This window comes from Chiloscyllium punctatum, chromosome 2 (assembly GCF_047496795.1).
Source record: "Chiloscyllium punctatum isolate Juve2018m chromosome 2, sChiPun1.3, whole genome shotgun sequence".
Taxonomy (NCBI): Eukaryota; Metazoa; Chordata; class Chondrichthyes; order Orectolobiformes; family Hemiscylliidae; genus Chiloscyllium; species Chiloscyllium punctatum.
Window position 1 is genome coordinate 42088881 of NC_092740.1, and position 27744 is coordinate 42116624.

Sequence of the window (27744 nt, forward strand, 5' to 3'; positions counted from 1 at the left end):
TGTAACATTATATACAAACATACACATTTCAGGAAGATTCTTTCTCTCACATTACTAGTAGCATTCAATGACATATCGTCTTTTCAACTAGAAAGTTATTTCATATTAATGCACAAATTAGTTTGAACCCATTTTTGTAACAGATTGATAGAATGGGTGCTTGATCTGGACTGGAGAGTAATAGTATTGTAATATTTCTAATCATTACTACTCACTATTTGGTTGAAGAGCTTCTGTAAATAACAGTTGTAAAATTAATGAATATTCACAGATTCATCTCATTGAGTATGATTATGTAATATTACCCTTAAAGAATTTAAAATTACACTTTATATTTTTATATATTGAAAGGGCCAACTCTGGCAACAACAAAAAGGACCAAATATCTTGTAACACACAAAAAATCTACATTTACATAGTGCTTTTCATAACCTCAGTGCTTTGCAGCTAATTAATTACTTTCTGAAATGTAGTTACCACTTGGTCATAAACATCTGAAACAAATAAGAGAATAAATGCACAATTCCACAATTCACATCCATACAATTGGCTTTTATATCTCCAACAAGATAAATGGTTAATATCAGCGAACCACATTTACTGAATTATAAGCCACTATTTTCATTTTGATGCCAAATTTAATGTGGAGCTTGTTTTTCCTTCCACTTAAATTACTCAAATGTTAAGTTCACTATACTTATTTTTGAAATGTTGGCAGATACAGTGGGAGCTAAAATAATGTTTTTAACAAGCTAAGCAATCAAAAAAGATGTTAGAATTACAAGTTCATTTATGTCTGAGGGACAGATTAAGTTTGATTCTGTCACTGTTTTTTTCATTATACTGTTTTGGTAGCTTTTTGAGATACTGGATGAACAAGTACAGTACTACCCTGATTCTTGTGCAGCAGAGAAGTAAGGGTGTTCACTGCTGACCCTAAAGAAAACTGCCCACAAAGATCAAATAATCTTAGAAGTGGGAATTTCCTTTTAACCTACGAGAGTTTAAATCTCATACAAAGCTAAGGAGATCCCTTGGCATTCAGCAATCATGAAGACATCATGCACGAAGGCAATCAAATAATCTTGTCGTTCACAACCAGCAAATCAGGAAGCTGAAAGCACTGAAAATGAACTTTAAATGTCATCTCTTAATGTATGTGAAACAATTGCATGACTATTATAATAGAAGTAAAAATAATCAAACTTTCACTTTTTTAATGCTTACAAAAATATGTGGAATTTTTAACTATTATGGGAAAAAAATTGACATTCCACAAATATAGAATTAGCTTTTCAGAGCTAGCCAGAGTGTTTAACAATAACTAGAAATTGTTCATTCAACATGATGCACTTCATTCAACATGATGCAACTTTCCTGGGTTTTAGTTTTAGCAAGACTGACATGGTTAGAGAGATCTTTCTTGTCAATTCATGTTTGCTGGGGCCTCTAGCTCATCCTGTGGAGAAGTATAGACTCAAGGACAGGACATCTTGTTTCCAGTCTGTTCTTCTGGTGTCGAAACTCGCAAAGTTGTTGTCAGTTTCAATGGAATGATGATGGTGTATACCTCAGTTCGCCATCCTACCACAGACAAACCCTGGTAGCAATTTTATTTTGATCAGAGGGTTTTTTTGTAAAACGTATCACCCAGATGGGAAACAAGAATATAACTAAAGATTACCCAGCAATATTAAACTGAAAAGAACAATTCAACAAGCTAAGAATAGCGACTGTTTATTTTAATCCCATTGATTCTTTTTGCAATGCAGAGAAACTCGAGGGTTAAGGTGTTTATAAATCAATTACACTGAACTGTAACAGAATTCCAGCAACAAATAAGTTCTCAAACTATTTGACAGACAAAACATACAATGTGAAATATAACTGGAAAAAAAAGCTCTTAATTAAATCTGTTCTCCAATTATACCCTTTTTCACATAAATGTCCAATAGAAAAAAATGACATCGAGAAATGGGATCCAATGAAGTCACAAAGTTAGAAGATACTGTCACATAATAAGGCCAAATTGCAGTGAATTATACATGTCTAAAATTAAAAAAAGACAAAAATAAGATCAATTTAGGCTATTAATTTTTTGTAGGAAGTATCACTGAAACTGGAGGTTCCTGTTTTACAGCTCTTAGAATCTGTTTCACTATTCTCAGATTCAGTGACATACCTAGAGCACAAAAGATTCTGAAAATGCATTTGGAACAGGGATGAGCCATAATAATAAATCAAAGGATCAAGGCAGCAGCTAACACTGCCAATGCACACACACAGCATGTAAGCAAAATAGAGAGTGTCACTTGGTGCATAATAAAAATGAAGATAGTGTATGAGCAAAATAATGTTAGATGGTGCAAAACAGACAATAAAGACAGAAAGCACAATCACAGCCAAACAGATAGCACGTGTTTTCTTGCACTTGCTTGCAACATTTGCTGAATGAAGGGTTGAGATAATACATATATAGCAGACTGAAGTCACAAGCAGGGGAATTACAAAGAGCAGAAAACACAAAGTGGGAAAGTAGTAGACAGAGTAGCTCTGTAAGGTGGAGAGGGGTAGCACATCATGGCAGGTTGTAATGCCCAGCTCAGTGACATACACTGTTTGCTCAGTAAGGAAAAGTGGGAGGACACCACCAATAGCTACAAGCCACACCACAAGGCAAATTACAACTGTACGCCCCTGGGTCCTCCAGGTAGCAGATCGTATTGGATAGACTACAGCGAGAAATCGGTCAATACTTATGCACATCATCAGCAGCACTGAACAGTACATATACGCATAAAATCCACCAGTAACCAATCGGCAGAGGAAAGAGCCAAATCCCCAATTGTTGCCAGAAAAATGGTAAGCGATCTTTAGAGGCAGCATCAGCAGAAATAACAAATCTGCTGCTGCCAAATTTATCATGTAAATTACAGCTGGCTTTTTACATTTCATCCTGAAATGAATCATTAAGATTGCCATACAGTTGAGAAGCAATCCCAATGCAAAAACAATGGTGTAAACTGAAGGAATAAATGCAGTCATCCATTGACTAGTTAAGTATTGTTCTGCTGTATTGGAGATGGCTACGTGTTGCATGTAGTGTTCTTCATGGATTTTGACAGGGATGGTGGGTTTATTTTCATGTGATCCAAATCCAGATCCATCAGTGAATCCACTTCCATCATACAGGCCTGAACCTTCACCTTCAATTTTTCCATCAAGATCAAAAACTTCCAAAGGTTTATGAGTCCAAACAGCTGCAAAGGTTCTGGGACGCACTTGATTTTGTGATGATTTGCCTGAAAAAGAGCAATCAAGGGTTAAATAAACATTTTCATATATTTATCAACAGTGAAAACACTTGATTGCATTTACATCAGATTCTGTATATTGTCATTTTTGGGAGTCATTGAAAATGTCATCTTATAGGGTATAGTACTTACTTTTCTGGAGCAAGGGAGCAGCCAGAAGCAGATATAGTGTTATATTGGACCATTATACACTTTACATTCTTGCATCTTACAATTACCAAAAGAGCAATGGGATGAAGACATTTTGGAGCATAGAAGATTTTCAGGACATGGAAGCCCCCACCTGGTAACCAGCAGACTCTGCAGTCATTTCTAAAAGAGATTGAATTGCTGTTTTTATTCCCTCAGTGGTATGGGGAATAGAACAAAATATATACTGTCTACACAGGTGTGATAGGCCCCAACAGGATGTAGAATTTTAAGGCTGCCTGAACTGCTGTGCTCTTCCAGCACCACTAATCCAGAATCTGGTTTCAGAACAAGTTAATTTTGAGGTATAATTTAAATATGAACTCACTAATTGCAGTTAATAAAGTGCAATGATTTTTAAATTCTCACTTGGTACTCTCCAGATTGTTAATTTTTAATAATGTTTTTGTAATGCAAGATCACCATTATCCATCCTTCTCCTTTTGCCTATATATATAATCTGATTCTTCCTTGCTTTAGATTATGATCTTCTTTGAAAGCAACTGCTTTGTTCCAGGTATCTTTTGGCTTCTGCTTTCAGCAAAGTGCAATTAATTTTGATAAAATTCTCATCTTCTCTTGGAATTTCAAGTGCATTATCTGGTGAGATGTCAAATACTTATTAACCAAGGAAATTGCCATCCAACAAATATTACTTTTAGCTGAAACACATGTTTAAAAAATTGTTTGCAAAGTAACTTCAATAGTTATTTAGTTAAGAAAGCGATTCAGTATGCTGGTATGGTAGTCTTAGGGGTCAGATTCTATGCACTCAATGTACACTGAACACTACTGGTTCTTCATAATGTACAGCATTTTAAAGTTTCAATGACTTAGAAGTGGCTGAAGTCCTCTTGGTCCAGATTTTCTATGGAGTGACCATCTCACATAAATTGGTACCCTTCCCCACCTTTTAGACGAAGAGGAGCATCTGTATTTCAGATAGCAGATTCCAATCAGGGCTCCTTCAAAAACACGGAGCTATACTTCCATCTAGTGCCGAGCTGTTTGAGGAAGACAAACTACCACCTCTTTTCACAGCAATCAGCTGCTAGATTCTAAAATGTAAATGTCCAGAACCACAGATACGGTCAAACAGTAAGTACATAAGATCAATCTGAGGTTAGGGTACCAGGAAGAGAGAGTGCTAGATGGTTAGGGGGTTACAATTCTGGTTAATTACAGTGCCAGGTCAGAAAGGGTGGCAATTGGTTAGGAAACCAGTTGGCAAGGCGGCTAGGTAGGCGATGCCATGTCTCAGGTACATTGAGGTGTGTGGGAAATTTTAGAATCAGTGGTAGCATGGAGGGCAGGTTCAGGGTCTCAGTAGGAGAGTTTATCCTTAGGTCTGGTGGCTGGGGAATGGGGGTTCAGTTTGTGGATAGGGTAGAGATGGATTGAGTCTGGCTGGGAGAGGTGGGCAACAAAGTCTGTTGTGGAAGGGGAGGAGTGGGCAGGTGAGGAATTGAGTCTACTTCTTTATTTCTCGATTCTCCTGCCCCCCCCCCCTCTAATCTTTATATGTTTGCTTTAATCCTTGAGTTTCCACCACAACCTTAACACATAGCATAATGGGCATGAGATTTTGTTGTTTTTTTCTGGAAATCTCACTTGGCATTACATTGTGTTCTAACCATGAAATGCTGAAATAAGCAGTATTACAGAAAAGTCTCTCTCCAAAAGTCTGTAAAATCCTTGAAAAGATTATAGTTATTCTGTATTGATAATGCATTAGTCATAATTATGTTCAGTACATTATTGCACCTTCAGTTGATAACACCAGGTTCTTCGAACAGGGATTAAATAATCAGAGTGTGAAGATTGATGTAAGTGGAATCCAAACAGTCCCACCTATTTTCAAAGTACAAAGTTGAGTTACTTCTGGTGGACAGAAGTAAAGTTTGACGTTTCATAACAGGTTAATGAATTTGTTTCGAAAGCACTGCAGAGCCTTTTATGTCGAAATACTTCGTGTTCATGGCGCGGGGGAGTGGGGGGGGAGAGGGAATGTCTGTTGTTTACGGACTGGCCTTACTCATAATCCAGAAGGACAGCAGTTTTTGTTTTGAAAGGGGAGCACAGTTCTTTCAGTGACAGATTTTGATAAATGTCACCTCTAGCGTTTATAAAGTCTCCTATCGCTCAGAACGCTTCACGGTCAATCTCTGAGGAAGGGTCGCCGGACCTGAAACGTTAACTCTGATTTTTTTTTCTGCACAGATGCTGCCAGACCTGCTGAGCTTTTCCAGCGACTTCTGTTGTTCCTGTTTTACAGCATCCGCAGCCCTTTTTGGTTTTTTACGGTCAGTCTCTTGCCTGGAGAGCAGTGAGTCAAACACAAGCACGCAAACACCATTACGTCTCTACACACACAAAACAACCGCCTATTTACAAAACAACTGCCTTTTAAAAAGAAAACAGCTGCCTCTTTCAAGGACGCTTGCAGGTCAGTAGCCCTGTAACAGCAATCTGCTTTCGAGACAAAGGTGCTTAAACTATATGAAGCAGCACAGTATAATTGCCGCCAACACAGTAGTGCGGATCGATGACCAGCAAGAATGAGAAACAAACCCAAGAAGCTGCACATGAATTCCACCTCACCCCCTCCCCCAGCAAACACAGAAACTGAGCTCATCTTGGCTTTTGTCTCTTGGTCTCTCACTGAGCTGAGCTGTGAGGCACATCACTGAACCCATGAGCTGCACAAATACCTCCCCACCCACCCCCACTCTCCCATCCCAAAGTTTCCAAAGGGTCGGAGAGTAGACTAAATAAATACGGGGGAGGGGCGGCTTGGGGGGTGGGGGGGACAGTAAAGCAGACAGCGGGCAGACAGCCAGACCAGGGCTGCCCGCACTGTTTCTCCAGCAGGAGTTGCGCAGTTTTCACAAACAGAACAAAAACGGCCACAGACTAGTGATAAACATCCTAATTCTCATCATTTCTCTTTTACACCGACACCATAACCACTATTTTAAAAAAAATCTCGGCAGAATATTGCGGATGCTGAACATCTGAAATTTAACAAGAAAAAGCAAGTGCTGGCACTGGGTCTGACAGCATCCGTGAAAGCGGCAACAGAGAAAAGGGATGAAATTGGATTGAAAACGGGTTTCAATGCAGCCAGACCTGATGAATTTAGCCAACATTTTCTGTGACTAGTTCAGAACACCCGGGAATTCGATTATTATGAATTAGCTCCACCAATACCGTGCTATTTTCCACAAATTTATAGCGGTTTATAAAACCAAGAGAGACGTAGACAAGACGAATAGCCAAGGTCTTTCCCTCCGGGGCAGTGGGGTCCCAAAACCAGAGGGCATTGCTTTAAGGTGAAAGGGGGAAAAAAAATTAAAAGAGATCGAAGGAGCTACTTTTTAACACAGAGTGGTGAGGATGTGGAAGGAGCTGCCAGAGATAGGAGCGAGTACAATTAGAACATGTAAAAGGCATTTGGACAGGTACACGGATAGGAAAGGTTGAGAGGGATCTGGGCTTAAACGCAGGCAAATGGGACTAGTTCAGTTCAGGAAACCTCTCCAGCATGGACGAGTTGGGACGGGAGGGGTCTGTTTCAGTGCTTGCCTGGCTCTAAGACTGATGATTCTATTGAATCAACTTACGTTTGTTTTAAACACTTTACTCTGCATGGATTTAAAGTAATACGATTTCTTACCAGTGTTGAGAGCTGAGCTGGTGGAGAGCAGGGCGACCCCCAACACAAGCTGAACTGTCCAGCCCATATCCGAGTGGAAGTTGCTGTGGTTCTCTGTACAATCCGGAGCCTGGCTTTAGATTAGTACCGTTACTGCTCCCTCCGAGCGAGAATCTCCAGACCAACTGATGAGGCGAGAGTCCAGGTGATTCCTTTTCAAAAATCTTTTTGCTTTCAGTGTGGACTGGTGTGGAGTTCCAGCTGCTGTTAGCTCTGTCAGTCTGTGTGTGTTTGGGGGGGGGGGGGGGGGGGGTGCTCTCTCACACTGTTCCTCTGTCACCACCACGCTTTGATTTCATAACTCCGCTATTTCCGGCAGATTGAAAGGAATCCCACCTCCCAGATTCCTCCTCCTCCTCCTCCTCTAGCAGAACTCATAACTCTTTCCAGTCAAAGCAATATAACCGAGACTAAAATATGTCTGTGTATATTTTTTAAATCCTGCAACTTTCAAACTGCAAAATACCCAAAGTGGACCTGCTTTAAATGAATCAGTGTCAATGTGGAGAAGACAGGTACATCTTTTAAGGAATCCTGCTCCATTTCCATGAAGCATTTCATCAGAAACTGATTCGTCAGGATTTGTGTCCTTCCCAAGTCAGATCCCATGTTAGTCAGCCTCACCCCTTTCAGAGCACAGATCTGCCAGTCCCGCTGATTCCTCTGTGGGTAGATACCTGTCAGGTTGTAACCATCCAGACAAGAACTAACCACAATTTTTCCATCCGGTTGAATGTTTGTCCCGCACAGAGACGCCGTTCAGGGATTTTTCTCCCTGAACGGAGCAGCACAGAGCTGGGAATTCCCGGGTTCCATGTTCACCTTTATACACTGAAAGGACGGGATCCTGCACAGCCTGATGAGAGGAATCATATCGAAAGGAGAAGGGTGACATCTTTATGGAAATCCCCAAACCCTGCACAGAGCGAGGACGGGCACAACAGGCTAAAATTAATCAAATAACTGCGGGTGCCGAGGATCTGAAACAAACCAAGACAGAAATTGCGGGAGAAACTCAGCAGGTTTGTCCGCAGATACTGCCAGTCCTACTGATTTCTCTAGCAGATACTGCCAGTCCTACTGATTTCTCTAGCAGATACTGCCAGTCCTACTGATTCATCTGTCTGCAGATACTGCCAGTCCCGCTGATTCCTCTGTGCACTGATGCTGCCAGATGTGCTGAGTTTCTCCAGGCACCTATGTTTCTGTTTCACTGCAGGTAATTGCCTGGTTCTGTCCACGAGATGCTGCCTAGTTGCTGCTTTATGCCTTTAAATCCGCTGCTATCTTCCTAATCACATTACTCATTAATCACATGGGAAAACCATGATTCCTTAACCAATATCACTAGATGCAATAAACATTCAAGTTCCTGTTTATACTGGGGAAAAAAGCCAAAATCAGTAATTGCTGGAAAACTTCAGCAGGTCTGGCAGCATCTGTGGAGAGAAATGAGAGTGTATGTTTTAGATCCAGTGACCCTTGCTCAGAACAGGTTTATGGGATTTAGTTGTGTAGGAATTGGCTGCCATGTCCATCTGAATTACAACATCCACTTTCACTGATGAAACAATTTGCAAGTGTAACCACTGGTGCCACCAGAGGTACAGTAAGTGAGAATTCTGGAATTTGATAGCATCTGATCAGTTCCAGTCATCTCAATTACATCAGACCGAGCAGGTTAGGACAACGGCCACGCCACCCCCCAAAGAAATTCCAGCCAAACTGGATTTTCCTGACATTTCATCATCAGAGGCCCCAGTGTGTAAGTCTGCCAATATTTAAACTAATTTATTTTAATCATTTTAGGAGGGAGGGCTGGTGCTCATTCTGGCCATGGTGGGCATTGCAGGGTCAGGTCAAGGGCTATGTTTAGTTTAGTATGGTCGGGGGCACTGGGTGTTGGGTCTCCAGTGGGTTGTCAGGATTTTGGGAGGGTAGATAGTTCTGTTGTGAGTTAAGTTGTTTGGTCTAACAGTCGTTCAGGAGTTAGTGTCGATGTTTAATTTTTTAACAAGTCCTGTGCTGCTATTAAGCTTAGTGAGCCAGATACCTCTAAAGTCTCTGACTTTCAGGGCCTTTTTTAGAGGGCTCCAGAAGGAGGGAATCTGCCATCAGAAATAGCAATTTGCTTGGCAATTCCCTGGAATTCCACATAATTCTGATGTGTAATTCCAATGTACACTGCTCCAATGACTATCTGGTCGTCAGAATATCAACACCTCTCATTCGCTGCTCCCAGTAATTGAGTTGAATGCCTTGATCCATTCTCCCTTGAATACACAGATTATGTGGAAATGTTTTTTTGAATGATTCAGGAAATAAGTTACTCACACTCTTTTCAATTGATTGTCTCTGGTAGGTTACCTCTAGATGGCCCAGCTCTATTCTGGTAACATTGCTAAAGGTCACGCACAGTTACCTAAATGCTAGGCATCTTGAAAGCTGTTTGAGTCATTTACAATGCTGTTGTTCAGTCTTTTTAACCTTATCAAATGGTTTCCATCCACTCAATAAAGAAAGTTATTTTCAATATCAAACACAGGATTCATGTCACTGAATGATATAGGTAGTGATGAGCCAGTAGGAAAAATATCACAAAAGGTCAGAAAAATAAGATACTTGATGTCAAAATAACACTAAAGTCCAATTTTGCACCCAAAGTTTAAATGTTGAGATGAGAATCTCGCTGGTGGGTGGTGAGAGGGCCAATTTCATGCATTGAAAGCTCACTATTACTAATTCTCCCATCACTTACATGCAATGTACTTTTTGCCCACGTGGCAGAGAAACAAAATGATCAGATTTCCTATTATGAAAGTCTGAGCAGATGCCTAGTGGCCCCAGTTTATTGTTTTGCTGTTCGGGGACTCCATCAGGTAGATTGACCATGGTCAGAGCTAGGGGCCTGTTCTCTGTAAGTCAAGAGGTGTCAACAGGAGCCAGGGCTGTGCTGAGGATGCTGGGGAAGTCAACTGTTAGGATTGGAGGCAGCATGAAGGGAGGATGATAATCATAAAGAGTGACAGCTCAACATATGGGGAGACAATAAAGCATATACAGAGCAAGAGGTTCTGCGTTCGATAAGAATCAGTGCAGAACTACGTTCGACGTAACAAAACTGTATGCCTGAGATACAAAGTGGGAAGATGATCAGTTAGATGATTTGCTTGAGTAAGGACATAAGGAAAATAAGCTAATGCGGTTGACAGTGAGAGCATGGATAAAAGGAACACTGGGGGGGATGTCAAGCTGGACTGAGAGGCTGAGACTGCAACTCATTCCATGAAGGGCTACCCGTGTTGCATTTCATCCTCATTCAAATTGCAAGTGTGCAGTGGAAATGGAAAATGGCTGCCACTATAACCAAAGTGTCTGGCATATGTTTTTCTCTCTCTGGGAGAGGGACCTCCATATTTGTGTGATTTGGACCTTTCAAGAAGCAACAGCATTTAACAGATATCCACGCATCTGTTATCACATAGCACTGACCATGGACTTCTGTATTGACTGAAATCCTGGCCATGAACAATCTTGATCGCCTCATTCTACATTGTAAATTAATCCCAGTCATGGCTTTGAAACCCAGGTAATGTCAGGCGAGTTGTGTAGATGCACCTTAGTTCCAAGACTTACAATCACCTCCCAAGGTTTCACAGTCTGCACACGATCTGAGAGCTGCTCACTTCACACCTTGGACTATAAAATGTCCACACTGCTATCCTATATGTAAAGCTGCCTTTCTTGAGTAATGATGGCGTTGAGGGTGAGGGAGAAATTCTCACTATATGCTACCACACATTGTATCTGTGCCAAATGAGCTGTAGACATGAGGATCAGGTCAAGGTCCATGTAAAGGCTTTGCTGGCTTTTTAGTTGGGGTTCCCACATCCCAGTGTTTGGTGGATGCTGTTGAAATATTTTTTGTGATTGCTGCAACAGCTGAATGATTGAGGAGCTGCTTTGTATCTGATATTGCCCACAGCGGCTCATTGGGACCATCTCCAATGGATCTAGGCACAGAAGAAATGGTCATCGGTGTGGTTGTAAGAGCTGTTAGAGGAATGAATGAGAAACACATGGGTCTGAAGCTCAGGACCACATTGACCCCCAACAGAGGTTGAGCTGCCTCTCAATATGAGATTCCAGCTGTAGGTGGCCTCATGATGTGATGAAGATGAAGGAAACCTACAGTCACTGGTCTTCGATGGATTGCCGTACAGATGTGGGAGGGTTGGTGGCACCATACCCTGCTTAGAGATGGCAGTCGGAATGGCACGTCACGATGTGCAGTGTATCTGTAATGGAACACCTTCCTGCACTAGGATATCCTGTCCACAGCAGCATCATGTGGGTCATGTCTGGGGATTAGTACCGTATTGTGCAGATACAGTCATGGAGTCATAGAGATGTACAGCATGGAAACAGACCCTTTGGTCCAACCCATCCTTGCCAACCAGATAAGCCAACCCAATCTAGCCCCACATGCCACCACCCAGCCAATATCCCTCCAAGCCCTTCCTATTCATATACCCATCCAAATGCCTGTTAAATGTTGCAATTGTACCAGCCTCCACCACTTCCTCTGGCAGGTAATTCCATACACGTACCACCCTCTGTGTGAAAAAGTTGCCCCTTAGGTCTCTTTTATATCTTTCCCCTCTCACCCTAAACCTTTGCCCTGTGGTTCTGGACTCCCCAACCCCAGGGAAAAGACTTTGTCTACTTATCCTATCCATGCCCCTCAATTTTGTAAACCTCTATAAGGTCCCCATCAGCCTCTGACTCTCCTGGGGAAACAGCCCCAGCCTGTTCAGCCTCTCCCAATAGCTCAAATCCTCCAACCCTGGCAACATCGTTGTAAATCTTTTCTGAACCCTTTCAAGTTTCACAACATCTTTCCAATAGGAAGGAGACCAGAATTGCACGCAATATTCCAACAGTGGCCTAACCAATGTCTTGTACAGCCACAACATGACCTCCCAACCCCTGTACTCAATACCCTGACCAATAAAGGAAAGCATACCAAACGCCTTCTTCACTATCCTATCTACCTGCAACTCCACTTTCAAGGAGCTATGAACCTGCACTCCAAGGTCTCTTTGTTCAGCAACACTCACTAGGACCTTACCATTAAGTGTATAAGTCTTGCTAAGATTTGATTTCCCAAAATGCAGCACCTCGCATTTATCTGAATTAAATTCCAACTGCCACTTCTCAGTCCATTAGCATATCTGGTCCAGATCCTGTTGTAATCTGAGGTAACCCTCTTCACTGTCCACTACACCTCCAATTTTGGTGGCATCTGCAAACTTACTGTGCCTCTTATGCTCACATCCAAATCATTTATGTAAATGTCAAAAAGTAGAGGACCCAGCACCGTTCCTTGAGGCACTCCACTGGTCACAGGCCTCCAATCTGAAAAACAACCCTCCACCACCACCCTCTGTCTTCTACCTTTGAGCCAGTTCTGTATCCAAGTGGTTAGTTCTCCCTGTATTCTGTGAGATCTAACCCTTGCTAATCAGTCTCCCATGGGGAACCTTGTCGAACGCCTTACTAAAGTCCATATAGATCACATCCACCACTCTGCCCTCATCAATTCTCTTTGTTACTTCTTCAAAAAACTCAATCAAGTCTGTGAGACTTAGTCCATGGAATTTCTGCTCTGGAAAACCAGAGGACATACCAAGCAACTTGATGGACAATGATGATCTGTGAGAGCCGCAGCATGGCGCTGGGTCAGAAAATGAGGACATTCTTCAGAAGGGACAGCAACTTCAGCCTCTTACAGGGCATCCGGCAAAGTGACACAGGCAGAAAGTCTTCGTGATCCTCATTGAAAGGAGCTGAGTTGTGTGAAATTATCTTTCACTGACTGTAAGTGCTTTGATGCTGCAGAGGCTAGTGTGCGCTGTGCACTTACTGGTCTGATCATTTTATGCTTTGTATATTGTTTAATGATTCTTGACTGGAGGCATATGTAGTGAGAGAAGAAGGTGGCAACTAAGCACTGCGGAGGACCTTCTTCCTGCCTTGCTGGGTGTTCACCCAGACCATGGGCACCACAGTGACCTGGCGGGGCTGGCAAGGTCTGGTGCTGAGGTCCCCTCTGGTGGTCCTGAGGAAAGAGGATGCCCCTCCTCTTCTCCACCTCATCCACCAGGACCCCCAGGTCCCTGTCTGCAAATTGAGGTGTCAACTTGCTTGTGTCAGCCACCTCCAGGTCAATTCTTCCCACAAAAGGCAACTCCTGACCTGCAGCATGTGACCCAGTGCACAGCAAGGCACTGAATGCCAGAAGGTGCTGGCATTATTAAGCAGTGATCCACCATTCCTGAGCTGATAACAACGTGAGTGCAGCACTGTCCAAAGGTGATGGGTACAGATGAGGTGAGCAGCAGAGTATTGTACAAGAAAATTTGCCTGAGCTCACGGAGAGAAACCCTCAATGGAATGCGCCGAAATTGCCACTTAGCTGATTTTTGGTGAAGTTCAGGCCACAGTTTTGAAACATTAACAAATATTAAATGGACTAAGATTTCTCACTTCATTCACTTGCAATTTGATTTAATGACAGCCAGACTTTCCTGCAGCATAGACTTTGAAACTGTGTCTTGAATAAATAGGAAGTAGACTAATGAGTGGCGCAGGAACAGACTGTTCTTCACGCAGTATGTAAACAAAACAAGAGGCCGCAAATGAGCAAGTAATGCATCAATAAAAATATTATTGGTACAAAGCATCTAATGTTTAGAAGGAGCATGATAGAAGTAAGAAGGATTGCTTTTTTTTTTCTGAAGGCCTGGACTTCTAATCTAAAAACAAAGTGCTGAACTGACTCACCAAGTCTGGTAGTGTCTGTGGAGAAAGGAGAGTTAACGCTTTGAGTCAAATACTCCTGTTTAACTGAAAACATTAAATCTGCTACCCATTCCATCAATTTTGCCAGTCTGCTGAGTCCATTTCTAATTTCCAGCATCCATATTCTTGTAATTTTATTTAAGGTTTGTAATAAACAATATAAAGCAAAATATGATAATAATCAAAGACTATGATTTGGGTGAAGTAATTTCTCCCCATCTCCTCACTTCTCTAATTGATTGATCTCTGATCTCTAGACTGTGCCCCCATATTTTATAGTCCTTGATGAGTAGAAGCAATCTTGCAGCATTAGCCCTGTCAAACCCCTTCAGAATCTTGCTTTTTTTTAAAAATGAGGCTGCCTCTGGTTCTTGTTAACTCCAGACAGACCCAACTTACTTTCATCACAGGACAACCGAGTCAAACCAGGGATCAATTTAAGGAAACTTTGCTGTCCCGTCTCGAAGGCTACCTTACCCATACTCCTGTGAGGAAGCAGTTGGAGGAATGGACACAGGGAAGTGGCAGCGTGGCCATCTGCTTTATTTTAAAGACCAACCCTAGACGCATTAGCAGGTGGATTTTAAGATTCTTCCCACTGAACTAACCAGCAACACTCACTCAGAGCTGTGTGGCTGTTCTGAGGTGCTGTGCATACACTGTGCTGACTTCAGAACACTATGTTGCACATGGGGCTTGGTGGTCAGTGCACCAAAAAGAAATTTAGAGGGAACATTGATTCCTAGGCTGTCAGAGAAAAACTCAAAGAGGAATAAACAGACTGATCCAATAACTGCACAAGTAACAACCCCACAATGGAATCTAGTTGCAATCATGTGGTTTATGAGATTGTTACACCTTGGAACTATCACTAGTTTAGTGTAAAAAGAGTTTCATAACCTTTTCTGAAGTCTGCACGACATCAGCTTTGGGTGATATGGCTGTTAAAAATTGTTTCATTGGAAGGTTAGTGTAATGGGTTCACTCTAGAAAATAATGGCAGCAGCATTTGTGTTTACAGTGATTAAACTGTTAGTCTCTAATATCCCAGGAAGGTGTTGAGAAGTTGAATAGCACACAGTTACGCTTTAAGTTATCTGTTTATTCCCAAACCAAATGAAAATTGAACTTTAAAGAATCGCTAATCAGCATTTCTAGCTGGATACAGGTTCCATGTGATTCACATGGTTGTGGAGATGGTTTCTAAGCTCACTGTCAACCTTTCAGACATAGGCAGCCTTACAGATCTTGGCTAGAAGCAGCAGCAAGGAATTGAAAGTCTGTATGGAGGCTGTGAAGAAATGCAGCTGAGTGTGCTGATGATAAAGAAAGCATTGCTGGATTTGGAGATGGATAATAAACAAACATATATACATCAAATATTCTCTTAATGTTCAACTTGTCAGTTTTATCTCAGTATGGAAATACACTCACACTCACTGGGCAAGAAAATGTATCCTCATAATTGCTACTTTGGAAATATCCTGATATACTCAGTATAAATCAGCTTTCATTTCGTTTAGTATTGTCGTTCAACAGATAAGCATTGGTTTCAAATGACATGATTTGTCCCAGGTAGAGATTGCATTTTTATGCTTTTCCTTTCTTTGTTTCCAAGAGCAGAAAGATGTCTTTTAAAACTGTTTTAAAAGTTGTACTTCCTTATTCAGCATTTAAAGTTGACGTTGTCAGACTAAAGTGCAGCCACTGCTGATCACATGATGCAAACTGACAACGAATATTTCAACAGAAATGACCAAAATAGAACTTAGTCACCGTCAACCTCAGACTCACATCCTTTCATTGTGTGGACATTGCAATCAAGAAATGAAAAAGAAGAGAAGACTGTCTATCTCCCAGCAAGGAGTGATAGGAAAGGGAGAATCATCAAACCGTATTATACCTGCAGAGGTGGAAATAGACCTGTCGACCTCCGAAGGTGAACAATGGACCCTTGGCCAAATGGATATAGATTGATTGGTCAGTTGAAATGACTCCCTAATGGGAGAAAATGAAGACTGTAGATGCTGGAGATCAGAGTCAAAAAGTGTGGTGCTGGAAAAGCACAGCCGGTCAGACAGCGTCTCAGGAGCAGGAGAGTCAACATTTTGAGGATAAATTCTTCATCAGAAATATGAAGAGAAAGAATCCTGATGAAGAGCTTATGCTTGAAACATCCACTCTCCTGCTACTTGGATGCTGCCTGACTGGCTGTGCTTTTCCAGCACCACATGTTTTGACTCTGACTCACTAATGGGCCTGACAATACACAAAGTTCTCTGATTTCAGAAGAATTTAATTGTAATTTCTGGACCAGTTTGCCTCAGTCTGCAAAGTATCTAGACATGCATAATGTAAGTCTGCCTTATGTCTGAATCTGCTTTTAACACTGGAACAGCAAACAGCCAGACTCCAGGTTAATATCTGAGCTTGCTTCAGGTGTGTGGAGACACTGACCTAGTGGTATTAGCAGTGATAAGCAATCCAGAGACCCACATAATATCCTGACATCTAATCCCACAATGGCGCATGGCAGAATTTGGGCTCAACAAAAAAAAAAGATTTCTAGGAGATAATGATATTAAGATTATGGAAGGAAATGGTAAGTGGGGGTGGGGGGGATGGGGGAGGAAGGAATGAGACTGGATGGACTACATGGCATCATCTAAGGCAGCAGACCCAGCAAAATCTTCCTGACTAACATCTGGGAGCTCGTGCCAAAATCTGGCGAACTCTCTCACAGGTTGGTCAAGCAATGGCCTGATACAGTCATACTCACAGAATCATACCGATAGAGAATGTTCCAACCATCACCAACATGGTATGTCCTAAAGATGTGGTGTCAAAGTGGTATACAGTCAGGAGAGAGCTGCCCTGAGAGTCCTCAATATTCACTCTAGACCCCATGATGTCTCGTGTATTAAGCAAACATGAGCAATGAAACCCCCTCCTTGCCACATGCACCCACCCCCCCTGAGCTATTCATCCATGTTGAACAGCAATTTGAGAAAGTGCTGAGGTTGGGAAGGGTGCAGAATGTACTCTAGCTGGGTCTTCAATATCCACCAGAAGGAGTGCCCCATTGGCAGAGTTGCTGGGTCCTGAAGGACATTACTGCTAGACTTGTTCTGAACTCGGAGGTGAAGGAAGCAACGAGAAATAAACCATACTTGACCTCACCCTCATCAACCTTTTTGTCACATATTTATACATTTATAACAGTATTGGTAAGAGTAAACACAAGTGTCCTTGTGGAGACAAAGTCCCATCTTCATCTTGAGAATACCCTTATTGTTTGAAGTGGTAGTATTATTTTGCTAAATGCAGAGATGCTAATCTAGCAACCCAAGAGCAGGCATTCATGAACTGCTGTGTGTCATCAATAGCAGCAGAATCTAACACAATTCACAAGTACATGGCCCTGCATATTCCCACTGTACTGTTGCTATGAAATCAAGGTATCAGCTCTTATTTAAAGACTGCAAGAGGGTATGTCAGGAGTAGCACTGAGCATTACTAAAAATGAGGTAAAAACAATGATTTCCCCTTCCCCCACCTCACCCTAGTTCCAAACTTCCAGCTCAGCACTGTCCCCATGACTTGTCCGGACTTGTCCTACCTGCCTATATCCTTTTCCATCTATCCACTCCTCCCTGACTTATCACCTTCATCCCCTCCCCCACTCACCTATTGTACTCTATGCTACTTTCTCCCCACCCCCACCCTCCTCTAGTTTATCTCTCCACGCTTCAGGCTCTCTGCCTGTATTCCTGATGAAGGGCTTTTGCCTGAAACGTCGATTTCGCTGCTCCTTGGATGCTGCCTGAACTGCTGTGCTCTTCCAGCACCACTAATCCAGAAACTAAAAATGAGGTGTCAATCTACTGAAGCACTACCTATGTGCCAAACAGCATAAGCAACAAGTGATAGACAGGACTAAGCAATTCCATAACCAGAGCAACAGATCTAAATTTTGCAATTCTGCTACATCTAGTTGTGAATGGTGGTGAGAAATTAAACAACTCACTGGAGGGGAAATCTCCATAAACATGCCCATCCTCAATGATGAGGGAGCCTAGCAATGTAAATGCAAATGACAAGATTGAAAGATTTGCAACAATCCTCAACAAGAAGTATCTAGTGAATGATTTGTCATAGCCTTCTCCAGAGGTCCTCAGCATTGCTAATGCCAACCTTCAGCAAATTCAATTCACTCCTGGTGATACTAAGAAATGGTTGGAGGCATTGGATGTTACAAAAGACTTTGGGCCCTGCCAATATTTTGGCAATAGTACTGAAGACTTGTGCTCCAGAACTTGCTGCACTTGTATCCAAGCTGTTCTAGTACAGCTGCAACTACAGTTGCAGGAATCTACCCGACAATGTGGAAGATTGCCCAGGTTGGTCCTGTAAACAAAAGGCAAATCAAATCTAACCAAGGCAATTGCCATCCCATCAGTCTATTCTCTATCATTAGTAAAGTGTTGGTGTTACCAACAGTGACATCAATAGCTTGTTCAACAATAGCTTGCTCACTGATGCTGAGTTTGGGTTTCACCAGGGCCACTCAGCTCCTGATCTCATTACAGCCTTCACTCAAAAATACTGCCCAAAACAGCTGAACTCCTAAGGTAAGGTGAGGTGAGGCGAGAGTGAGTTGAGAGTAACTTGCTGTTGGAATTACACAAATGTCAGTTGATGATCATTTCCACGTAACGTTTCATAAAATTATCAAGCTAAATCACCCACTATCAACATCATGAGGTTACCATTGACCAGATGCTATACTTAGGCAGTGTTACATGAGCAAATCAGAGGCTGGGAATCCTGCAGTCTTCCCAAACCCTGTCCGCCATCCATAAGACACAAGTCAGGAGTATTATGGAATACTCCCCACTTGCCTGAATGGGTGCACCTCCAATAACACTCAAGAAGCTTGACACTAAAGCTGTCCATTTGATTGGCACAACCTCCACAAACATTCGCTCTGTCTACCACCAATGCTCAGAAACAGCAGTGAGGAACATCTACAAGATGCATTGCAGAAATTTGCCAAGGCTCCTTCAACAACAACTTCCAATTGCATGACCACTGACATCTGGTAGCAGATACATGGAAGCAACACCAACTGCAAGTTACCCTCCAAACCACTCACCATCCTGATTTGGAACTATATCACTATTCCTTCAATGTCGTTGGATCAAAATCCTGGAATTCCCTCCCTAACTGCATTGTGGGTCCCCCTACGGCCACATGGACTGCAACTGTTCAAGAAGGCAACTCACCATTATCTTCTCAAAGGCAACTAAGGTTAGGCAATATGTGTTGGTCCAACCAGTGAGCTCCACATCCCATTGGTCCAAGTAAACCTCCTCAAGATCTGGTTCCAAACAAAATGTCATATTCAGCAGAAAAGTGGACCAAGACACTTGACACTAATTCCATGTTGCTGTGCCATTGCAATTTTAAAATTTATTTTGTAACTCCTGAATGTTGCTTCCCTCTGGAAAGGACCTCATCGGACACTAACCTTCTCAACTCTGACAATTGCATGAATTAATGTCCAAATCTTTGGTTTTAGTTATTCTTAATATTTAACTCTTTCCATTCCTTTTTCTTCCTTATATACGTATATATGTGGATATGTAGGGAAAATCATTCTGATATTGGTGACTTGGTTTCGTTGACTTTGGGACTGGTTCTAAAGTGTGGAGTAGGCTTTACCAGATTTTTCACTGATGTACATTTTCACTCTATCCAGTGATCATCCATCATCCTCATTGAAACTTCTGTTGCACATGTTGTATATTGGATTTTCCTCAGATAAATGCAGAGTTCACATCGGGGTCTCATTTAGACTTTTTCTTACAATGTTATAAAATATCTATCTTCTCATGCTTCTGGTATATTCAACTCCTTCTGTAGTACTTTGCTCCTCTTCTCATACTCATACTTAACTAATCAAGCATGGATCAGTTACCAGACACACACTGGGCAGCACAGTGTTAGCCCAGCTGCCTTACAGTGCCAGAGACTGGGGTTTGATTCCAACCTTGGGCAACTGTCTATGGAGTTTGCACATTCTCCTCGTGTCTGCAAGGTTTTCTTTAGGTGCTCTGGTTTCCTCCCTCAGTCCAAAGATGTGCAGGTTAGCCATGAGAAATGCAGTGTTACAGGGATAGTGTTTGGGGGCTTGGTCTTTGGAGGGTCAGTGGATGGGCTGAATGGTCTTCCACACTGTATGGATTCTATGATTGTCAAATGCAGAACAATTGATCGCTGTGGCACGAACACCATTTATGCCCAGAACTGGTAAGAGACAATTGATTTAGGAAGTTCAGACTACAATGCATCAGCTATAAGAGCAGGCTTCTATTTCAAGACAGTTTCAGTTTCATCAGTACAGGGCTGAGCTATGACTTGTATGCAACACAGAGATAAAAAATAACAGGAACTTTGCCAGTAGTGCCACAGACTACTATTCATTATGTGTTCTGTATCCTTGGTAGAATAATGCTAAAATGAGTAGATAGTAAACAAAAAAAACCTGAAGAACTGTGGATGCTGGAAATCAGAAACAAAAAGAGAAATTGCTGGAAAAAATCAGCAGGTCTGGCAGCATTTGTGGAGAGAAAACAGACAGTATTTGTTTCCTAGAATGAAAACCAAATAAAAAATTGGAAAGCGTTCGCAGGTGAGTCAACATAACAGGAGGGAGAAGCAAGCTAACAATTCAGGTTAATGACCTTTAGTCAAGTTAGTGATGAAACAGTTTGCAATGTAAGCAGGTACAGATACAAGGAAAGGAAAAAAGGGCAGATGAACAAAATTAAGATCTGTGATAGGGTCAAAGAAAAGAGAAATTAAATGATGAAAGGATGAAATTGGCATAAAAATGGGATTTTAAAAAATAACTGTTTCTTATAAAGGTTTCTTTCTTCTAGATTTCCTGTTTCCATTGCAACTGTTCACTAGGTTTCTGATATATGTTACTTTCTCCTCAAATGGGAATTACTTCCACCTGGATTGCATGGCTCTCAATGGGGTCAATCCTATTTGCCCCATCATTGCTTCCACCCTTCCTGTCCTCCACAGAATCCCTATTTCCCACATCTTCTATCTGACAAGCCTTCATTTTCAATGGGTCTTCTTCCCCCATTTCTGTCAGTGCCAGCCACCACTTTCTACCCTCTCTCTGTGAGCAGTCTGAAGGGACTGTTTTTTCCACGACACATCGGTCCTCTTCAATCACCAGCTCCCACTCCTTTTCCCGTAACACCATTCCCTACAAGTGGAAGCAATGTAACACCTACTCTTAATCCTCTCTTTTCTCATCTTCCAGTATCCCAAACATTGCTTCCAGGTGAAATATTTCTTCAAGGTTAGTACATTATATGCTCTGCTTTCAATGCAATCACATATTCAGTTGCAGATTCAATACTTGCATTTCAGAATACTTTAAGTTGGCCTGTACGCTGCTCAGGGCTCCCAATTGCTTATCATTCTATTCTATCACACTCCTACCCACACTCTCAGTCCTCAGCCTCCTACACTGTTCCAATGAAGCTCAATGAGTGCTAGAGTAGCAGTATTGTATCTGTTGATTGACCATTCTACAGTGTTCTAGGATCAACTTCAGCACGCTCAGATCATAAACAGAATGTTATGGTGATCATTCTGCCATTGCCTTTCACGGCCCCTTTAAATCCTTTGTTGTTTTGCTTATCCCATGATCAACTTTGACCTTGGGCCATCATTTGTCATTTAGGCAGAATTGGCCGTGGCTTCAATACGAACAGTGAACTCTGAGTCAGATCAGAAATAATTGAAGACCTTTCTAAAAAGAACAGTGTCAAACTCTGTGTGTATGTGAGTGCATTGGAGTATTATATTCCCGACCACTGAATAAGATGTTTCCATGATTTCATGAGATTTTTAACTGATATGATCTGTTACACTGGAAAAGGGGGAGGGAAGAGGGTTGTTCCCTTTGGGATTGTTTATCAGAGGAGGATGTATTTATATTACATCCCCCCCAAAAAAAATCACAATCTGTTCAAGTCAGGTGTGACAAAAGGCAGAGAGATTTGTTTTGAGATTTGCAAGCTTTCCAAACTGTCTTTGCATTTCACAACATGTCTTTAAAAATAAAGTATCTTTGCATTTAATCAATTGTTCAGATCTCCCTCAGGATTTCTGCCAATCAGCCAATCTGGTTATTGGGCAGCTCTGTAGTCACAGTATTAACCGGAATCAGTAGAAACCAGTCCTGGGACTACTGTCAGTCTCCACATAGAGGTGAATGTATCTCTGGATTTCAGCTAGGTCCAGGGACTTTAGGCACCCTCACTGGTGAGGGATAGGGCAAGAAGGGGGATGAAGGATTATGGCTGATGGGAGTTGTGGCAGGCAGTAGGACAAGTGTGAGCTTTTTGGGGAGTGTGTGCCGATTACTATATAAGGCACCACCAAAAAGGCATGCCTCCCTGCCACATCCTGAGTGACAGAATCAACAAGGTTTAATCAGAATTTCCAAAACCTGTGGCCAAATCAGAATTGCCAAATTTACCAAAAATCTAACCGTAGAGCTGTACAGCTCAAATACACAAGGCCCATGTAGATGATATGCTTCATTTTACAATAAGTAGTGGAGTGGAAAATAAAATACAAACACACTCAGGCTGACTTAAAACATGCTATGACTTCCCAGACTCGAATTCCGTCTGTCTGTCAGATCATTTCAATTAATAAACATGTCAAAGCATCTTATAAAGTGAACTGGAGTAGCTGTATTCTCAATCAAACTCTACAAAGATGTCTTTGTAAATGTGTAGAGGGGCTACTCTAAACATCTGCGGAGTTAGAAGTACTTAATTGTTGAAAAACTTCCTGAAACCAAATCCTGAGGGAGATCTGAACAATTGATTAAATGTAAAGATACTTTAGTTTTACAGGCATGTTTGAAATGCAAAGATAGTTTGGACAGTTTGGAAGTCTCAAAACAAATCTCTCTGCCTTTTGTCACCACCTGACTTATTAGCAGATTTTGATTTAAATGTTCTCTATTTTAAATAGAGCGTGTATATCTCCCTCAATCAGTTCTGCTAGTGAACTCTGAATTTGTAAGGGTGGTGGCATTGTCAGTCTATGTTTGTAGCTGTGTTAACATCTGAACTAACTGCTGTTGCAAACATCAATGAGATCAAGGGGCTGACCAGTAGTCTAACTCCATGTTCATTGGCCCATATCTCTTAATACCTTTGCTTAACAAAAATGTATTTATTTGAGATTTAAAATTAACAACTGATTGAGCATCAACTGTCGTTTGAGGAAGAGAGTTCCAAAACTCTACCACCCTTTGTGTGTAGAAGTGCTTCCTAAAATCTCTTCTGAATAGTCTGGCCTTAATTTTCAGACTAGAGTCATGGAGTCCTACAGCACAGGGACAGGCCCTTTGGCCCATACTGGTCCATGCCAACCAAAATGTCCTTTTGTGCTAACCCCATTTCCCTGCACTTGGCCATATCCTTCCATTCTTTTCCTATCCATGTATTTGTCCAAATGCCTTTTAAATGTTGTTAATGTACCTGTCTCAATCACTTTTGCTGGCAACTCATTCCATATGTGTATCATATTCTGTGTAAAATAGTTGCCTCTCAGGTTGCCTTTTATTCTTTCCCCTCTTATTGTCGTCCTGTTGCCCCCGTCTCAGTCGAAGCAAAATGCTCAGAGACACAGTATAGTTTGACCTCCTTCATCTTTATTCTGGGCCCTGGAAGGAGAGAGAACGATTGCCCATGTGCACAAGACATGGGTTCCTGGTTTTCTTTGGAAGAGCGATTGCTTAAGGAATTATATAATCACTTACAGGGAGCAGCAACCAAATAAGATAACATCTACATTGATTAGGTGACAGTTACAATCAGCGAGCATCAACAGCAAAGATTAAGCCATCTGCTGTTACGCAATGAATGTTCTTAACCTCAACTGGCTTCACATAATGACTACTTTTCACTTTGTTAAACTGACCTTACATTACTGAAGGCTTCCAATATTGTTAAATGGCTGTACATAATGAATGCTTTTCCACCTTGTTAACCCATTACCCTTGCCTCCAGCACCCCATTGTTAACTGTGAGTTCTTATATGACCTGAGTCATGCTCAGCTGAACCTCTTGTTTCACAAAACTCTTTCCCTGCCTGCTCATACCCTATACACATTCTCATTTCCTCCTTTTATCATTTCATGATAACCACCAAGATGGCACTACCAGCTTTCATAAGACTCTGATAGCTAGTATTTAAGCAAGTTGTTGACACACAGCATACAATAATTATTATAACAAAAATTCCTAGTCTGTTACAGTAATTAGAGTTTGAAGAATCCTCCCATGTAGAAAAAAAAGTCACCAGTCAAGTTCGTAAATCCATAATCCTAAGTGACTATTCCACCCCCTCCAAGTCAAGTGGAAATGAGCCAGTTCTCCAAAATCTCCTTCAGTAATGTTCAACCTGAAAACAAAATCCTGACTCTCTTTGCATCACTCCACAGACAAATTTGAATTCTTGGATAAGGGCAGTTAAATACTTAACAAAGCTGATGAGACTGCCATCCTTACGGAGATACATCAGATGGAGGATCCCAGCCCGTTTGAGTGTGCAGTGCAGCAGCTGCAGCTGCAGGCGAGGTGAATGCAGCATTCTTTGCTGCTTCTGCTCCCACTCTGCTGTTAAATGTAACAAAGCCAACTGGCTGTTGTGATGTTAGCTTGATCAGTGAACCTTCATATCCCTTAAATGATCGAAAGAGAAGATAAAGCTCACGTGGTTTAATATCCATAGAAAGACCACTAACAAAAAGCGTAGAGACCTCCTCTTCACCATTATTAGCTTTTTCACTTTTTGTGCTCATGACTGGGGAGCTGATTGAATCCATTGGATCAGGTTGTGGAGAGGTGGGCAGTGGTCTGAAGGTGTGTTTTACCTGTGAATGGAGAAACTCTAGAGATGATGTTAGCTGCTGAAAGTATCTTTGCATATCTCCTCTCATTCTTTCCTTGCCAAGGTGGTTATTGGTATAAAGACACATTTAATTGTGTCTGCCAATTTCAACATTCTCAGTCATCTTGAAATCTTTACTCTGTTCACTATTTATGACATTAAAAGGTTTATACAATCCATAAACTTCTAAACTATACTGCCTAAAGAGTTCAGTCAATTGTAAACAACAATCAATGGTCCCAAAATCAAACTCTCAGGTGCCTTATTCAGGTTACTCAAAAATTATGTTCCCTTAACAAATTGAGACTTGGCTAGTGTGAAAGCTGTCAGGAAAAGTATTTCCAAAATCTAGAACAGCAAGAAAACAACAAAATGTTTCCTGTGCATTAGCAATTGAAGGGACAGTTTCAGTCCTGATTTAAATCTTAAATATTTGTGGAAAACAAATGCAGAATATATTAAAATATGTTCTCCAAATGAAACTTCCCAAATAAACAGTCGGAATTACAGTGGCAACTTTGATGGCGATCAACATTCTTTGAATTTGCAATATGAAGGGGGCCAATTAAATCTTAACAATAATTAATAGAATTTAAGCAGCTCAGCCTCAAGTTCTTAACAAAAGCCTCAAACCTTAACAAGATATCAAACTCAAAATGCACTCTTCTTTTTGTGAACACTCTGCATTAAAAACACAGCAGCAAAGATATTTTAATACAATACTCTCATCTGGCTAAAGCATGACCACTGACACAGCACAGAGGACTTGAACCCCAAATCAGCCCACCCAGGGGACTCGAACCCTAGTACCGCGCAGAGGGCTCAAGCCTCAATCACACCCCCCTGGGGACTCGCACCTCAGTACCATGCAGAGGGCTCAAACCTCAATCACACCCCACTGGGGACTCGAATCTCAGTACTATGCAGAGGGCTCAAACCTCAATCACACCCCCCTGGGGACTCGAACCTCAGTACCATGCAGAGGACTGGAGCCTCAATCACACCCCCCTCCTCCCAATGCAGTGCAGAGGACTCGAACCTCCATTTGTCAGCACGCTTGCTAAACTGTGCCTCTCGACTAAACTAATTACCGTTCGAGGAATCCGTAGAATAGGCAGCCATTGAGCGAAGGGACCATCTCCAGCACACAGGAATATCGAGAGAGACCAAGGTTTAAAATCTTACCTTGTGGGCTTCTCCATCTCTAGACACTGATGTTCTGGGCATCCACTGACACCATCCAATTGTAACTATCCGTTTGGATCCTGCTGACTGCGCCAATATTGTCATCCCATTTTGCTCCCCTCTCAGTTGAAGCAAAACGCTCAGAGACACAGTATAATTTTACCTCCTTCATCTTCATTCCAGGCCCTGGAGGGAGACAGAACAATTGCCGATGTGCACAGGGACATACTTCACGGTCTTCCCTGGAACAGCAGTTTCATGATGAATAATATAGTCATTTTACAGGGAGGAGCATCCAGATAAGGCCACATACATATTCAATGGGTGACCATTACAATCAGCGAGCATCAACAGTAAAGATTAAGCCATCTGATGTTACACAATGAATGTTCTTAACCTCAACTGGCTTCTCACAATGAATACTTTTCACCTTGTTAAACCATTACCCTTGCCTTCAGCACCCTATTGTTAATTGCAAGTTCTTATCTGATCTGAGTCATGCTCAGCTAAACGTCTTGGTTCACAAAACTCAGAACTTAACTCTTTCCCTGTCAGCGTATACCCTATACACTTTCTCACTCTAACCTTAGACTGATGCCCTTAAGTCCTCGATTCTCCAATCCTGGGAAAAAGACTGAGTGCATTCACACTATCATGCCTCTTCATGATCTTATACACCTCTACAATGTCCCCCCTCAATATTCTATGCTCTAAAGAAAAAAGTCCTAGCTTGTCCAAACTCTCCCTATAATTCAGATAATTAAGTCTAGGCAACATCCTTGCAAACTTCTTTCCAGTTTAAGAACATCCTTCGTATAACAAGGTGACCAAAACTGGACACAATTCTCCAAGTGCAGCCTCACCAACATCCTGTATAACTGCAACATAACTTCCCAACTTCTATACTCAGTGACCTGATTGATGAAGGTCAATATGCTAAAAGCTTTCTTCACTGCCCTGTCTACCTGTGACCCCACGTTCAGAGAAGTGTGAACCTGACCTCCAAGATCTCTCTGTTCCACTACATTCCTTAAGGCCTTACCACTCACCATGAAACTCCTATCTTGATTTGACTTTTCAAAATGCAAGACCTCACCCTTATCTATATTAAACTCAATTTGTCATTTCTCAGCCAACTTCCCCAGCTGATTAAGGTCCTGCTGCAATTTTTGAGAACCTTCCTCACTGTCCACAATACCTCAATTGTCAAAACCACAATTTTAGTGTCAACAGCAAACTTACTAATCATGTTTTGTACATTCTCATTCAAATTATTGACATAGATAACAAACAATAATGGATCCAGCATTGACACCAGAGGCACTCCACTAGCCACAAGCCTTCAGTCTGACAAGCATCCTTCCACTATTAACCTCTGCTTCCTACCATCAAGCCAATTTTGTATCCAATTTGCCCGCTTGCCCTGGAATCTATGCAGTCTAACCTGCCAGAGCAGCCTACTATGTGGAATCTTAT

The 27744-nt window shown here is 41.7% G+C and overlaps 1 protein-coding gene across 1 annotated transcript; it reads right to left on the bottom strand.

Annotated features, from left to right (window-relative positions):
- Window positions 1-1721: 1721 nt before the first annotated feature.
- On the bottom strand, window positions 1722-7461 carry LOC140453178 (proteinase-activated receptor 1-like). The gene is made up of 2 exons (XM_072547671.1): window positions 7180-7461; window positions 1722-3302 (listed from the first exon to the last, which is right to left on the bottom strand). The coding sequence occupies exons 1-2, from the start codon at window positions 7244-7246 to the stop codon at window positions 2083-2085; spliced, it is 1287 nt and encodes a 428-aa protein (XP_072403772.1). The 5' UTR covers window positions 7247-7461; the 3' UTR covers window positions 1722-2082.
- Window positions 7462-27744: the final 20283 nt, after the last annotated feature.